We start from the raw sequence: 14,710 nt of genomic DNA on the forward strand, positions 1-14,710 counted from the left end.
AGAAACAACGAACGCATGTTTGTCATTCATTGCTTATTTCTTATCATTGAGCGAACAGCGGGAAGTAACAGTTCACCAGTTAACTGGAGTCAGCAGAAATGTGATAAAACTGCTGTATTGTCAATTCATTAAATAATTTACTTAATTAATAAGAAATGCTAAAATAAAGTGTCATATTATCGCATATTTTCTGATGATGATGGCAGAAAGTCAATAGTAAACATGATTGCATCACAATTTGTTATGATATAGAATTTTTAACTGTCTACTATAGCATTTTGATATTGAACGAAATTTAAATTGTAATTGTTTAGCGCCCAACGTACGTCGCGTTGCCACTATTTTGTTAAATGCAACATATGTTTATGACATTTAACATTTTTGCATGTTTATCAAAGAAAACACTTAATCTGTTGCCGACAGAAAATTGAAACAAAACATGATTGCCTCCAAATTTCGTATTACACAAATAATTTAATATTACATTAGATTTTCAATTTAGAGCCCAATTCAATTTGTTGCGAGTTTGGCGCCAAGCACACGCAGCGCTGCCACACTTTTTTTGGTCGAGGGCTGTGCAATGTTTAATGTGTTTTACAGCACTGCCACAAGTATTGGATGAACGTCAAAATCATACAAGAATTGCTCCAGAAATAAAATAAAAGAATAATAACAAAAACAATTACTCATCACAAGGGATAATGCAAGGCATTACGACGGAGCAGCCTACGGACTTTCAGGCAGCCACTGCCGCGGCAGCAGCCGCCGCCGCAGCTGCAGCCGCTGCTGCTGCCACAGTTTCTGCAATGCGAACGAAATCAGAGTCAAGGGACTTGGAACGGGAGCGGGAGGGCAATAGCATTAGTGAACAAGACGAGTGGAGTGTCAGCGAATGTGGTTTCAACGATCCGGAGGTGCAGCGTGCCATGCGTGGCGGTAGCGCCGCCGAGGACATTACACAATATCCCATTCATGGCTGGGTTGATGTGACCCAAGAGTTCCACGAGGCGTGTGCCGAGCTGCTGCCCGGTGAACTGGCACAGGATATGCTCTTTGGCTTGTTCGAGGCCATGTCGGCTATAGAGATTATGGATCCTAAGATGGACGTGGGCATGGGCTTTGATAAGTTCGATTTACCACCGCCTTCCTTCGAGGCAGCCGTTGCGGTATGTTTGAAGATGCCTCGTAATATAATTGTCTAACTTTTGGCTTTTCGTAGATGGGAGCTATTAAGTTAGATGCCTTGGAGCCGGCGGAACTGATTGGTGTCTTTGATGCACTGTTTGCCTGCTTGGTTTCTTGGCTCGAGGGCAACTCCATGGATCAGGTGCTCTTTACCTGCTTGTATCTGCATGCTCCATCTCAGATACAGGATAAGGCGCTGCGCGTCTTTTGCATTGCTGTGCGCAATCTTATTGTGGTCATCAAGAATATTATTATCTTAGCGGCCGTTAATGAGGAGGAAGACTTTCAATTGTACGGCAATTCGGCGCTGCTGGGAGCGGAAAAGGCACAACCCGCCACGATTGCCGGGCAGTTGAAGGACGTGGAGGATGAGCTAGTCCGCAAGTGCAAGAAGTTGCCACCGGCAGAGGATCAGAATCTAATGGCTGTGGTGCATAGATTACGCTTTATGCGGCATCTCTTCCAAGCCATCTACCAGGTGGAGTTGATGGCAAGTGCTGAGAGCGCCGAAGAGGCTGTTAATGAGATTTACAAGAACCTGAATGTGGCCTCCGAGTTGCTCCCGCTGATCAAGCGCACCATCGAGCGCGGTACACAGCCTGTGGAGGGTTGTAAGTATACATTAATTATTATATTATATAAGTTTGTGTGTTTGATTATTTCTTCTTTGGTGCAGCTGAGGCACCCAATCCCATGGGCTTCTCGCCGCGCATACATGATCGCAGCCAGCCGCCAACGTTTCCGCGCAGCATCAAGATACGTGAGCGCCCAGCCAGCTATCAGTTTCTAGAGGAAATGGTCGCACGATTTAAGTACGCCTGCAAAGTGATACGTCACAAGGATTACTATTCTGCCCTCGTAAGCAGCAGCCGACTATCAAACTCTTTATACTACATATTTCTTGTCTTTTGCAGAACTTCTTTATCGAATACAGTCGCAAGTCGGGGCACTGCATCCTCTCGCGTAGCGTGCTCCAAAACCTATTTAGCTCGAGTATTCGCTTGGCCCATGGCAAACAGTCAATGAAACGCTTTTTGAGGCACTCGGTGCAGGCTTTCAATTCACCACCCGTGCTGAATTTGAAGCATCCCGTGGCCAGTGATCCCAAGGTGCAGCAGCATTTGGAAACCTTCTTTCGCTATTGCACCAACATGAACACGTTTAATCAATTCATTCGGCTGTGCGGCTTTAACCGTGCCCGCCAACGCGATAAGTTGGCACACTTGATTGAGAACTTCGACCCCCTGCAGGTAGACGCCGTGCGTTTGGACTCGCTGATGAATCAGCTCGCCAACGAACGCGCCATGGAGGGCAATGAACTGCATGCAACAGCACTCAAACACAGTACGCATTTCTCTACTTGGGTGCTGTACAATTGTTTCCGTGCCATGCTCATTTATTTGATGTCGGGATTCGAGTTGGAATTGTATGCTGTTCACGAGTTTCTCTACATTTATTGGTACCCCTATGAGTTTCTTGTGGGCTTCCTAGTATCGGCGCTCACACGCACCGAGAACATTCTCCTGGCCCAAGAGGAGTACGCCGAGCATCAGAGCAAGCTGCAGGTGAATGGTGGAGGCGGAGGCGCTGGTGGCAAGAATCGCAAAGCGGCCAAGCCTAAGAAGAACAAGAAACAACAGCGTCCATATCGCCAGGAGATTATCTACTATCATGCTCTGCTCAGTTTGTGCGGCGGTATGTACAAGGCAATGGGCGCACTGACCAAAGACGGGCGTGTGCGTCTGCCTATGTCCAAGTTTGACAACGAGGAGATACGCTACAACCGTCGGTTTGCTCCTTTCGTGCCTCTGACTAGCCCGCCGCCCGTTTCCTATGCGGAATTCAAGAGCATACGAGACCACATGATGCTCAGCAGCGTCGAAGAATTGTACAGCGTGGCCGCCAAACATTTCGATCAAGCGCGCAATGTACTCGAAAGCATACAGAACCCCGAACAGGAGGTAAGTCATTAAAATTCCCCAATTGTTCTATTACTAATGTGGGTATATTTTTAGATTCTGGATCTGCTGCAAATAGCGCGCACCAACTTTGTGGTCATGAATGTGTTGGCTCGCGGTCATCAAAAGGAACTGAAACGTCAGCCGGAATTCGATTTCTCGAAGCACACCTATTTCCCCATCATAAAACTGAAATAGCAGCAAACAAGTCTCTCTGTAATTCGTGTTCATCATATCGCTCCCAATCATTAACTGTCGACGTACTGTATTTTTTCTTTTACTTTGTTTCGTCATATACAAATAAAATTGATTTGTATGCGTAGCAGCAGCTGGAAGATTCACGTCTCATCAGCAGGAGGTGCTACAATGTCCTGCTTAACGACATGCTCCTCCACATAGCCATCAATCGGGCAACTCTTTGCACAGCTGTAAACTGCAATCACGCCCCAATCCAAGCTGTCATCCTTGAGCAACACCAGCATTTGTGGCATTATTTGAAACTCAAACTGCAGCGATCCCTGGCAATGTCGGCAATTGGGCATAGCCTGTAACTGAGCCCCAATTGTGGACTCAACGTCAGATATCCATAGAGGTTCGCCACTGCGCTTATAGCGTACAATTTGCTCCGGCTCAGCTGCGGTTTGCTTTCTAAACTCTTTGAATGCTTTATCTTCGCTGGCTTCTGCATTTCCAAAGTACTTATCCAATTCATTCTCGGATACGTCCTTAAGTTCACCCGTCTTCCCGCTAGCTGAGAGTTCAGCGTATTCGGCCAGACATTCTTCTTCGTCTTTGTCAACTGCTTCGATTGCTGGTTCAGGCTCCATAACGATTTCATATTCAGGAAAAACAATTGCAGGCAGCGTATCCCCAACTATATCTGGTTTGCCAGCAGCACAATTCGGTTTGTGCTGCTTCCAATGGGCACGCTGATGACCGCCAGAGCAATAGTTGACACTCTTGCAGCGGCTGCAGGTGTGGGGAGCAAAGCAGCCGCAAGCAGCGCACAGTTTCTTTGGACTCGGAATGGCAGGCTAGGTGATTAATGACAACCAGTATGTAAGTACAGTTCTATATTATTCTATAAATTTTGGTACTTACCAAAGGATCGCCATCTTCCGAAGGTTCCTCTTCCGAGTAGAATTTGTTTTTCAAGGGCAGTTGAGAGCGCAGTACTGTGAAGTTCCTGTAGAATACATGAATCGTAAGCATTACCTTTACTTTCTATTAGTTAAAACTACACACTCTGCTTTGTTCGCTTCTTGGCAACCGGCATTACGACACACAAACACGTAAATGCTGCGGTGGAAGTTGAAATCATCCTCGAAAGCTGCGTAAAGTTGGCAAAGGAATGCTTTTTGTGCTTGACACTTGTTGCATTGCAGCTGCGTTGTGGTGGGCAGCACTTCCAGCTCTAGCCAAGCGGGCTGTCCACCCAGCTTGCTGGGAAAGTAGCGATTACTTAGCCAAGCAGTATTGGAGGATTCCTCCGCAAATCCTAGATCAACAGCCATGCCGTGTTTACGTTTTTGTCAGTGTAACCGTAGTAGGAATTTCAAAAATTACCAAGGCGCACTAGAATATTCCATTTCCGGTCCCTGTAGCTGTTTTTCGAAATTGCAATCGATAAATTCAAATTGAATTTTTGGTGCTCCCAAACTAATGTAAATTTTCTCTGCGATATAGCACAATTAGGTGAGTTATTTTTTAAGGAAAAAATATTTGCTTCTCGTGTTACGCATTAAACGGGTTAAAATAAGTTTACTGTATTTTTGTTATTAAAATGTTCGTACGGCGGGAAAAAGTATTTTGGAATTGTTGAAAAGCTAAATTAAAAAAGTTATTTAAAATTAAGCGCATTTTTTTTTTAAATATACCATAATTTTAATATAGAGTTAGCAGGTGAAAGTTATTGGGATTTCTGTTACTTGGTATTTCTCATCGGCGTAAAACCGTATATTTTGAAATTTTCGCTGGCGGTCACACCTCAACATAGCTTTTAAGCTTATTTCTTAAAAATAAAAAACATTTACATCGATATGTCGGCATCGATGTTGTTTCTACACCTCTGACCGCAACGAAGCGCATAGTAAATAATACGTAAAGGTGTGTAATGTAAATACAAAATTTTTTTTAAATAAGTAATGCCTTTTGCAATTTTAGTGAATGTTTGTGAAATTGATGCATAAAGCCAATGAATAGGCTATTGCTATCGATAAATCTGCAGCTGCTGCTGCTGTCATTGAAACAATAACAACAAGCGGAAGCATTTCGTTCATTCGCTGTTTTCTTCAGTTCGTTCGTTCGTACGTAAGTCGAAAACGACCAAAAAGGTCGGCAACTGTGCTAAAAATAGTCGTTTTAACCACCCACGCCAACTAAAAATCGTATTAAATTCGACAGAACGAGTGTTGACTTAACAGCGATGCAGATGCAGAGCATTAACAAACTTTGCAGCAAAAACCATAACAAAAAAAACAGCAATAACAACCACAACAATAGCAGCAACAGCGATGAGCAGGAATTTCTGTAAGTTTATTTCCGGTGAATTGTGTTTGTGTGGATAAGCTTTTTGTCTTGCGTTTGCCCTAGTGTTTGCGTGTATGTATGTGTATGTGTGATGCATAGTGTGTGTGTGTGTCTTGCTAAATTTAGTAAAGCAAACGATAGGCTGAAAATAAGAATTAGAACACCCTGCCGCATAACTTTTTGCCGGTTGTGAACACTATTAATATAGGGGACAGGGACAGGGAGACTCGATTTTTGTCACCTTGCCAAGAGAAAACTGCTTTAAACTGTTGCGCCGCCAACTACATAGATTGAAGCACAAACCACTTACGATGCAAGTTAAGGCCACACACAAATGAATACTGGATATATGTATGTATGTATGTATGTGTATAACGGCTCTTAGTGCCAAAATCAATAAATGACCAATATTCTCAACGTTCTCAACTGCAAATGTAATTTGAACGTGATTTCTGTATAATTTACGCAAGTAGCCATGATTTGATGTGTAAATGCCGTCAATGTCAATGGGGACTCTTTAATTAACATTCATTTACGTTAGCATGTGGAAATAACAGTATAACAAAAACAATAACAACTTCAGCCTACGGTAAACGGCGCAGTTCAAGATTGCCTTGTTAGTACTCCCTACCCCACTCCATAAAAATGAGTATAAGACGTTGTTGTTACTTTCTTGTGTTTAGCTGCACAGTGCACAGCGCTATGAATTCTCAAAAGCTTAGGCTACCGCTAAGAGCGCGATAAAGCATGTGAGTCGCAATTGAAGCTTGTACGTGACTAGCAGGCTTTTGCACTGATCAAGCTGAGTGTGTATAAGTGTGTAGGTAGTATTGCTTTTGTTGTTTTGTACTCGTTTTGCACTTCATTTAGTTTTTATTGATTTTTTTTCTTGTGCTGCTGTGCTCGTTCTCTTTATTATTGTTGCTCTGAGTTTCCAGCGGCTTCACTGGGCTTTACTGTATATACAACTTCAAAGGCTTTTGTTTTCTACTTCTGCTTTTACTTTGCTTTGCTGCTGTTGCAGTTGTTGACGTGCTTTTACACCTTTATATTCGTCGTCTCACTTCTTCTTGTTGTCTATGTCGGCCTTAAACCGGTCACTTTCTATATAGCTTTCAGTTTGTTGTTGTTGATTTTTTACCCATCTCACGTTACATGCAGCTTTCTATCTGCACTCCCCATTACCCGCTGCACTCACTGGTTAACCCCATAAAATATGTACATATGTAAATTAAAAGTTGCTATTGTTTTACTTTTTTGTTATGTTGTCTACAGCTTATTAAATGTACAGAAAACTTTGAGATGCTTTGCAGTGCGTAGTCCAATGACTGTTCAACTGGCTTCATTTAATTAAAAGAATTCCACTGGTAAGCCGTTCTGTACATAAAGAACAAAAGCTTCTTCCGCCATTTTGTCGTTCTCATTACCTTTAAAAATCGGTTGTGTTGTTTTTCTGCGCTTTTGTCAAGAAAATCCCTTAAAGCAGGACGGCTAATAAGATTCCGCCAAGGTTTATAATCCCATCCCACGTTCTCAACATCCCCCCCCCCCCCCACACACACACATTCACACACACACACACAGCACTGACAGTTGGTCCAGTCATCAGAGCTTTAAATTGAATTTAACAAAACAACAAAATGCAGCGTGCGCCAGTTTTACGAGCAAAGCAAATGGCCGAGACGCTGAAATTAATAAAATGTGTGTGTGTGTTTGTATGTATGCAGATCGTTGTTCTGTACTGTGACTAATAAACTTTTAAAAACAGTTAGCAGCTTTCAAGCAGCTTAAAAGAGCTTGCAATACAATCAGCTGATATCATGGCCAGCAAATACACTTGACTTAAATTTACGAAATTATTTTTCTGTTTTCATTATTTTCTTTAGCGATATATAATTAATGTTGTTAATTTCATTGATTCGCCTGCCATATTTCACGAGTGGCAGTTGGTCACACTGGTTCGCTAAAAGCACCGAAATATACCAGCTAAAAACATTTTATTGTTAAAGAAGAGGGTATGTATTTCGGGGAAAGTACAAAATTCGAAAAAAACAGCTTCTGAATGAATCAGCTAGATGACATTCAGTAAATTCGCAAAGATAATAGTGGAATACTTTTGTTAAGCTGTTGAACAACTTATTATACGATTCAGTTTTATGCAGAAATCGATCCACTTTAGCCATAAATTATTGTGATTGTGATTCATATTAACAATTACGCTGTAAGCATACAATATGTGTACATATTCTTTATTGATTGCAGTTGTTATAGTTGCTTGGAGTCAATTGCTTTAGTCTATGTACATATGTATGTATGTATATGCATGTGTATGCCGGTTCGTCCTCAGCTGATGCCTATCCTGAAGTGATGATGTGGAGGGGGGTAGGCACATCAATGGCTCTGATAAGTATTAACTAACAGTCATTATCGATGCGGCTGTTGACGACGGCTAAAGCAACTAACAAACATGCTGCCATTGTTATACCCGTTATATGTATAAAGGGTTAACGGATCTTATAACTTAGTGTGCACTCGAAATGTGTGTGTTGTACAAATATAAATTCATATTTTCAGGATCAGCCTGTGTAAATTAAATCGGGAGAAAATCAGATCAAATCATACCGCAATTAATATTCTTTTGTATTTATAGCGGGTATTTCAGCGTCAAGCATTGTCAACTAACTGCAGCTGTCTTAATGTTTACTCTATCAGTTCACTGTTGAATATACGAGCACATACACTTACTCTATCACTCAGGCGTTTCTGTGTATGTGTCCACTGAGGTCTGATAGCGAAATATGCGTCATGCCGGATGGTGGTGTGTTCTATACGGCTGATTCATATGCCAGCCTAGTTGTTTGCTATTTCGGCAGTCTCTGGCCCCCTCACACTCTCTTGGAATGCTCTTGAATGGGCAAATTGCCTTCTTTGCATGCATGAATGTATGTGTGTTTGTCGTTGTAATTGTCATCGCTGTAGTTGGAACAATGTTTCCAAAAATCGATAAAGTGATTCGAAGATGCAGCCTTGAATACATTTATTACCCATCTTATCTCATCTCATCTCATCTCTCTTCTCACCTCTCTTTTGCAGGAGCCACACTTGCATTGAATGAGAGTCCTTGGTGTTGCTGCATGTCACGCCACGCCAACATGTCGGACTATTTACCCTGGACAGAACTTTATGAAGACATACTGAACTTGCACTGGAAGTATCTTGACGCCGACTTGGGTGACCAGAAGCTGAAGGATCGTAAAAATCTGGAATGTAAGCACGTTCTCCATCCAAAGATCTTCTCAACTTTGCTAATATGGCGTCTATTTTTTACAGATTGCCTGAAGAACTTTCTTAGCGTGGTGTCGCACGATCGCAAATTCTTTTTGCCGGAAACGGGGCAAGTACTGCGCCGAACCGTCTGCGATTTGAATGAGTTTACGGGCCAGCGAGCAATCATTGGCTTCGAGGCCATCAGCCAGTATGCCAGCAATCTGTACACCAAACCGTGGCGTAAAGAATTTCGCGAACTGAAGGTAAAGTTTAGCACATGGATAGTAGTTTATTTGGCCAACCAAGATATTCAAAAATTTCTATTGCATTTTCTAGACTTATTCTGGCTCGTATCAGCATGAAGTGGAGTCCAATTTGTTGGATGCCGATAAGCTATTTCTGGCCATGGGCTATCGTCGCAGTGCCGAGGATACTTTTGTGTTGGAGGGACCAATTTGTCCGGACCAGGTTGCAAATGTGGCACGCGATGCCATGACCGCCTATGTGGAGTGCCAAATTATGAAACGGATTTATGCTAGTCTTCAGTCCACCGGCTTAAATTGCACTTGGAAGGAGATTTTCCATTATCGTGAAAGCCACATCTGCAACGCGTCCCAGGCCATCAAGGATATAGGCGAGAAACTTATGCGCAGAGAGCAAAAACAGCAACAGCAGCAGCATCAGGACCTCATCAATTTGGAGAACACGTACAGCAATGTGACTCGTAATCGCTGTGAAAATTGCGTCACGGAAAAGCAAACGATGCTACGCGGACATGGCAATAGTAATCGCAATGCTTGTGCACTGCATCAGTCAGTCCCGCCCACGAATCTCAGTTGCATGTACCAGCAGCCGTCGGCCGCATTGATGACGCATTCACGTAGCTTGGAGCATTATCAGGAGCCGCATGCACTGTTGCCGCATCGCCATTCATTTGATCAGCATCCCAAGGATTGCAGCGTGCAGCATCAGCATTCGCATTCACATCCGCATCCTCATTTGAATCCCCATCTGTATGAGGTGCCCTACGATTGCTTAGATGGTCTAAGCATGGGCAGCACCGCATCGTATGCAGCCGTTACGGGTGGCTACAACGCACCCGGCAATCGCATTCCGTTGCCGTACAACATCTCTAGCCAACTGAACGCACAATATGACACGCCAAACGATGGCTACGCGAATGCAGACCACAATAGTAGCAATATGTATGCCAGCATTGGCAAACCAACAACGGCCTCAGCTGTGCCGCATAGTTGTGGATATTATGGCACTCATGTGCCAGTTGCTCCACAGAGTAATCGACACTCAGCTAATGTGGCTGCCATGCAGCACAGACAGAGCACATATCCGCCGGATGACCATCTGATTGCGTTCAATGAGCATGCGCAGCTGATGCAACATGATTTCAGCGATCCACGTCAGTACGAACCGCGTTATGGTCAACAAGCGAGTATACCGCGCATTCAGTCAAGCAAGCATGGCATGAATAGCGGTATGTATGCGCAACCATCGGTCTACACCGGTGGCAACTACGACTTGCCAACGACGCTGCCACAGCCGCCACAGCATCTGCCGGATATGTGCGTCTATGCCCAGCCCATGCCCAAAAGCAGCCGCATTCGTGCACAGCGTGAAGCGGCGGAATCATCAACATTAGACAGGCCTCAGCGGCATCATGATCAACTCATTGTAAGTCTGATATAGATTGGAGTATATATCGGTTATAATACGCATTAATAATTCGTTATGCATTTGCAGGATCCCCTGGACAATAATCGCAAAGCGACGCACAAGGAATTGAGGGAGCGTATTAGTCTGACAGCTGGCGCAATAGCAGCACCAGTGGATGCCCATTATCATCATCATCAACAACACCAACATCAGCGAGATCGTGATCTGAACATCTCCGATACAACAACTACCAGCTATGAATCGCCCAGTTTGGATGAGTTTACATTTGTAAACAGCGCGTCGCCGCCACTAAACCCCAAAGAACAGGATGGTCTTGGCAGCTACGAGGCCTGGAACTATGTGTTTAAGAATCTTGACAACAAGGATCTGGGCGATCGTGACGATTTGCTGATGCAGAGCTTGGACCTCGACGCACTGACACTAGCTAATGGAGGACACTCCCCGACCGCTGCTAGCGTCGAAAAGCGACGCCCTGAGGCGCACAGTCAAACGGTCAATGTGGAAAAGTCACGAGCATTGGAGAAGAAACGTGAAGTACGAGCTGTACACGCGCCGCCTCCAACACCAGCTCCCAACAGCAGCATCGCGGGTGTGAAGAAAGTGAAATCTGCATTAAAAACAGCTACAATTGACAATCGAACAACTGGCTCTAGAGTGGAGACACACACGGGCGCCATAGCAAAAACCTCAGCTGGTCGAAATCGAAAGAACTCAACTGGCGCTGTGGCTAAACAACCGCCACCTGTGTCCACGCAACTGATTGTGACCAGTCCAAATGAATGGAGTTGTCGCTTCTGCACGTTTCTGAATCCTGACACTACACGCGTCTGCGCGATGTGCTCGCACAGCAAGGATTTTAATATGGAGGCCGCGGCGAATGTATCACAGCATGCCTCATCCACCTGTGTCTAGCACCCAAGAAAATGATGATTAGTTAAAATTTTACTCTACGTGATATAAACACAGTATAGAGTTTGAATATACCCTACATACATGTACATCTATATATATATGTTTATAATATATGTATGTATAGATATCTATTTTTTATACGAAATTGTCATTTAGAACTGTGTGTGCATGTTGATATACATAGAATGAAGGTTCACTAGTCTTATAGTCTTGTATCCCGACCTCCTCTCATTCTTCTTCAAGACCTGCATTTGTACAGACATAGTTGCATACATATGTTATAGTAATATAGTGATTAAGTTTAGTTTAAGTGGCAAGTTTCAGTTACGACTCGTGTACACAAAAATGCTTTAATTAGATTGTAGACTTGTTTCCATTTGTTGTGGGCGTCGCTTTTGTTGCAAATGATGTGCCTACACCTGGTATATAAGACGTATGATGTATGTATGTGTTACTAATTAGTTTTAATAAACAAATAGTATATATATGCATATATATAGACTTGTGTGAGCTGGGAATGCATGAGAGTACTTGTGAATTTTTGTGGTTACATTTATAATACTTATATACATGAATATATATACATACATACAATATATAGAGAGTACACATATGCGTATATATGCATATACGGGCGAAGCAAAAATTATATATTTACTATGCATATATATGTATACATTCATAGTTTATAATAACTTTTCATAAATACCTTTACTACATGCAGACACAACATAAACTCAACTCAATTCAACTTGAACGCAAAGATCGAGCTAAACGAAACGTAAACAGAAATACAAGCAAAAACATAATATATATAACTTCGGCATGTCGAAGTTTAAATACTCTTGCAGAGCGAAGGAAGCTTCTTTGAAAATATTTCAACAAATCGAATAACTAAAACAAAGGACTCCCTCTGCAACCGTATGAAAAATGTAAAGCAAAGTAGTACTGACAATTTTTAAACTTATATTTTATTAGCAGCTCCTTTAATACATATACAAAAAAAAAAAACTTATATACTATATATATTATGCAATAAGAGTGAGAGACATCTACTAACTAAATTAACAGCATTCACACAGACAAAATACGCCGACCCTTTCTATAATGTATATAAGTACTTGTGTAATGCCACAGCGATTTTTTAAGTTGTATTATTTTTTGCCCCGCCCACCATGCCACACCCACAAGACACACCCAACGCTATGAAAACCGTGAAATATCTTTATTTGTTATTGTTGTTGCAATTGAATAAAAAATAATAATGGAATCATGAAATGATGTTAAATAATAAAATCCTGAATAAACTGAATAAGCAGAATATTTTTTTACATACGAGAACTTGAACAAGATGATGAATGATAAACGTACCTTTTGTTTACATGTTGCTTAATTTGTTATTAATTTATTGATCCTACGAGTAGTTCAAATTGTATCAGTTGAAAACAAAAAAAAAGAAACAGAAACCAAAACGAAAACAATCAACAGTTAAAAAAATTCGACTTTTCGACTTTGCTAATATACTAATATTAATACTAACTAAAAACCAAATGTTTAAAACAATTTACATACAAATTATATATTGCATACTAATAAAACAAAGCATAAACATAATGAATTTATAGGCAAAAACTCTTCCTACAAATCCCAGCAATAAATAATAATAATTCTCAATACCAAAACGAAGAAAAAACTAAAAGAATTTTGAATTTTCATAATATAAAAAGAAAACTGAAAAGAAATATACAACAAATTATAAACAAAATGGAATAAAACAAATGTCTTTGAATCCTTTTTCAAAATTTGATCGTATTTTATTAAAATTTCATTTTTAAATCCTTTTAAAATACAGAGTTAAACGGTTTATCGATGAGACTACTGGCATGTATGTTGCTCCTGATGCTGCTGCAAATTTGCAGCGCTTACAATTATTGCCACAACTCGACGCATCTTTGTGATTTGGTTGGTGAGAAGCACTTCATCTGCGAGAAGCACGTAAGTTTGTCGATTCATTGTGAATGGGTCTTAACATCGAAACAATGTTCTCCAGCAACCGTATTTGAACAAGACCAAGTATGTGGGCACCATTCCGAATACGCTACGTCTGCGTAAGATTATCCTGTCGTATTACAATAAATATCGCAATGAAGTCGCTAGTGGCACTCTGATTACGTTGTACAACAAGACCTTTCCGCCGGCTTGTCGGATGCGTGAATTGATCTGGGATGTTGAACTCGCTTACACGGCGCGATTACACGCCGAAACGGTGTCTTTTAAGCACTCGCTGTGTCGATCTGTTTTGCGGTTTCCTTACGCCGGCGAGTGCATTGGGATCGTGCGACCAATTTCAAAGCGTAGAAGCATTAAAAATATTATGGATAAAACAATCAGGTTTATGTTTGAGGCATATTTCAGGGTCGAGGATCCGGAGCAGCTAATTAGTTTTTTTCGCGTGCCACAGTAAAGCACTATCATTCATCAGTAATAATGTAATTAATGTTGTAATTTTTATTTATTTCAGAGACTTGCATTTGAGCCCATTTACAATTCTTATCAGCGATCGCGTTTCTCGCGTGGGTTGTGCCATTGTGGTTGCTACTGATTGCATGCTCAACTATAAATCCGGGTATATAATTTGCGTATTATTATTGCATATCACCTATACGTAATTCTTGTGTGCCCTCGCATAGGTATTGCTATCTTATAACCTGCCACTTCGATTTTATTATGGTGTCTAGATCCTTTACTTATAAGACGGGAGAGCCAACCAGCAACTGTTCGGACTGGGAGTCAAGACCCAGTAATTCCTTCAGAAATCTTTGTCGCAACACCGGCAAAATATTTCCCGTAGTGCGTATACAATAATTCTTATAGGTGTCTACAAATAACTATTTACTGTTTTAAATTCCCAGGAACGCAAATGAAAAGTGAATCTCAAACAATTTTATATTTTATGAATATTTTTAAGTTTTTAATAAAAAATAATTTTTCGGTTCTTTAATGATTATGTTATTTGTTATTAAAAATCTTTTCAAAGTGTTTTTGAAATCTGCGAGAAAATAGCTGCCTAATTAAAAAGCTGTAAGTGATATTTAACCTATTTTTTTACCTTTGAATAATTCGTCAAAACTGAAAAATTAATTTTTTTTATGTTTACTATCATTTTT

General features: G+C 41.4%; 4 protein-coding genes across 8 annotated transcripts; 3 read left to right on the forward strand and 1 right to left on the reverse strand.

Annotated features, from left to right (window-relative positions):
• Positions 1–429: 429 nt before the first annotated feature.
• LOC117570829 (N-alpha-acetyltransferase 35, NatC auxiliary subunit homolog) lies at positions 430–3,388 on the forward strand. The gene is made up of 5 exons (XM_034252702.2): positions 430–1,166; positions 1,220–1,796; positions 1,862–2,043; positions 2,100–3,146; positions 3,201–3,388. The coding sequence occupies exons 1-5, from the start codon at positions 702–704 to the stop codon at positions 3,339–3,341; spliced, it is 2,412 nt and encodes an 803-aa protein (XP_034108593.1). The 5' UTR covers positions 430–701; the 3' UTR covers positions 3,342–3,388.
• Positions 3,364–4,771, reverse strand: LOC117570834 (programmed cell death protein 2). Its single transcript, XM_034252707.2, has 3 exons — positions 4,389–4,771; positions 4,245–4,329; positions 3,364–4,177 (listed from the first exon to the last, which is right to left on the reverse strand). The coding sequence occupies exons 1-3, from the start codon at positions 4,655–4,657 to the stop codon at positions 3,482–3,484; spliced, it is 1,050 nt and encodes a 349-aa protein (XP_034108598.1). The 5' UTR covers positions 4,658–4,771; the 3' UTR covers positions 3,364–3,481.
• On the forward strand, positions 4,218–12,585 carry LOC117570828 (protein tamozhennic). Of its 4 annotated transcripts, XM_034252700.2 has the most exons (7): positions 5,148–5,249; positions 5,307–5,453; positions 5,547–5,672; positions 8,766–8,939; positions 9,003–9,202; positions 9,276–10,628; positions 10,698–12,585. In XM_034252700.2, exons 4-7 carry the CDS (start codon positions 8,807–8,809, stop codon positions 11,541–11,543), a joined length of 2,532 nt encoding a protein of 843 aa, XP_034108591.1. In that variant the 5' UTR covers positions 5,148–5,249; positions 5,307–5,453; positions 5,547–5,672; positions 8,766–8,806; the 3' UTR covers positions 11,544–12,585. The 4 variants fall into 4 exon arrangements, with proteins under 4 accessions (XP_034108590.1, XP_034108591.1, XP_051860574.1 ...); XM_052004614.1 differs by having other exon boundaries at positions 5,307–5,672; XM_034252699.2 differs by lacking the exons at positions 5,148–5,249; positions 5,307–5,453; positions 5,547–5,672 and adding an exon at positions 4,218–4,347.
• Positions 12,586–12,960: 375 nt separating this feature from the next.
• On the forward strand, positions 12,961–14,544 carry LOC117570839 (antigen 5 like allergen Cul n 1-like). 2 transcript variants are annotated; one of them, XM_034252715.2, is made up of 5 exons: positions 12,961–13,538; positions 13,594–14,003; positions 14,065–14,169; positions 14,234–14,393; positions 14,456–14,544. In XM_034252715.2, the coding sequence occupies exons 1-5, from the start codon at positions 13,413–13,415 to the stop codon at positions 14,465–14,467; spliced, it is 813 nt and encodes a 270-aa protein (XP_034108606.1). In that variant the 5' UTR covers positions 12,961–13,412; the 3' UTR covers positions 14,468–14,544. The 2 variants fall into 2 exon arrangements, with proteins under 2 accessions (XP_034108606.1, XP_034108607.1); XM_034252716.2 differs by having other exon boundaries at positions 13,594–13,934.
• Positions 14,545–14,710: the final 166 nt, after the last annotated feature.

This window comes from Drosophila albomicans, chromosome 3 (genome assembly GCF_009650485.2).
Source record: "Drosophila albomicans strain 15112-1751.03 chromosome 3, ASM965048v2, whole genome shotgun sequence".
NCBI lineage: Eukaryota > Metazoa > Arthropoda > Insecta > Diptera > Drosophilidae > Drosophila > Drosophila albomicans.

Coding starts and splice junctions, on each gene's coding strand:
- LOC117570829 (XM_034252702.2), top strand. CDS start 702: ATGCAAGGCATTACGACGGAGCAGCCTACGGACTTTCAGGCAGCCACT. Junction 1,167..1,219: donor CCTTCGAGGCAGCCGTTGCG/GTATGTTTGAAG, acceptor GGCTTTTCGTAG/ATGGGAGCTATTAAGTTAGA. Junction 1,797..1,861: donor TACACAGCCTGTGGAGGGTT/GTAAGTATACAT, acceptor TCTTTGGTGCAG/CTGAGGCACCCAATCCCATG.
- LOC117570828 (XM_034252699.2), top strand. Junction 8,940..9,002: donor GGATCGTAAAAATCTGGAAT/GTAAGCACGTTC, acceptor TATTTTTTACAG/ATTGCCTGAAGAACTTTCTT. Junction 10,629..10,697: donor GGCATCATGATCAACTCATT/GTAAGTCTGATA, acceptor ATGCATTTGCAG/GATCCCCTGGACAATAATCG.
- LOC117570834 (XM_034252707.2), bottom strand. CDS start 4,657: ATGGCTGTTGATCTAGGATTTGCGGAGGAATCCTCCAATACTGCTTGG. Junction 4,330..4,388: donor CAAGAAGCGAACAAAGCAGA/GTGTGTAGTTTT, acceptor TGTATTCTACAG/GAACTTCACAGTACTGCGCT. Junction 4,178..4,244: donor CGGAAGATGGCGATCCTTTG/GTAAGTACCAAA, acceptor TTAATCACCTAG/CCTGCCATTCCGAGTCCAAA.
- LOC117570839 (XM_034252715.2), top strand. CDS start 13,413: ATGAGACTACTGGCATGTATGTTGCTCCTGATGCTGCTGCAAATTTGC. Junction 14,004..14,064: donor AGTTTTTTTCGCGTGCCACA/GTAAAGCACTAT, acceptor TATTTATTTCAG/AGACTTGCATTTGAGCCCAT. Junction 14,170..14,233: donor ATGCTCAACTATAAATCCGG/GTATATAATTTG, acceptor GCCCTCGCATAG/GTATTGCTATCTTATAACCT.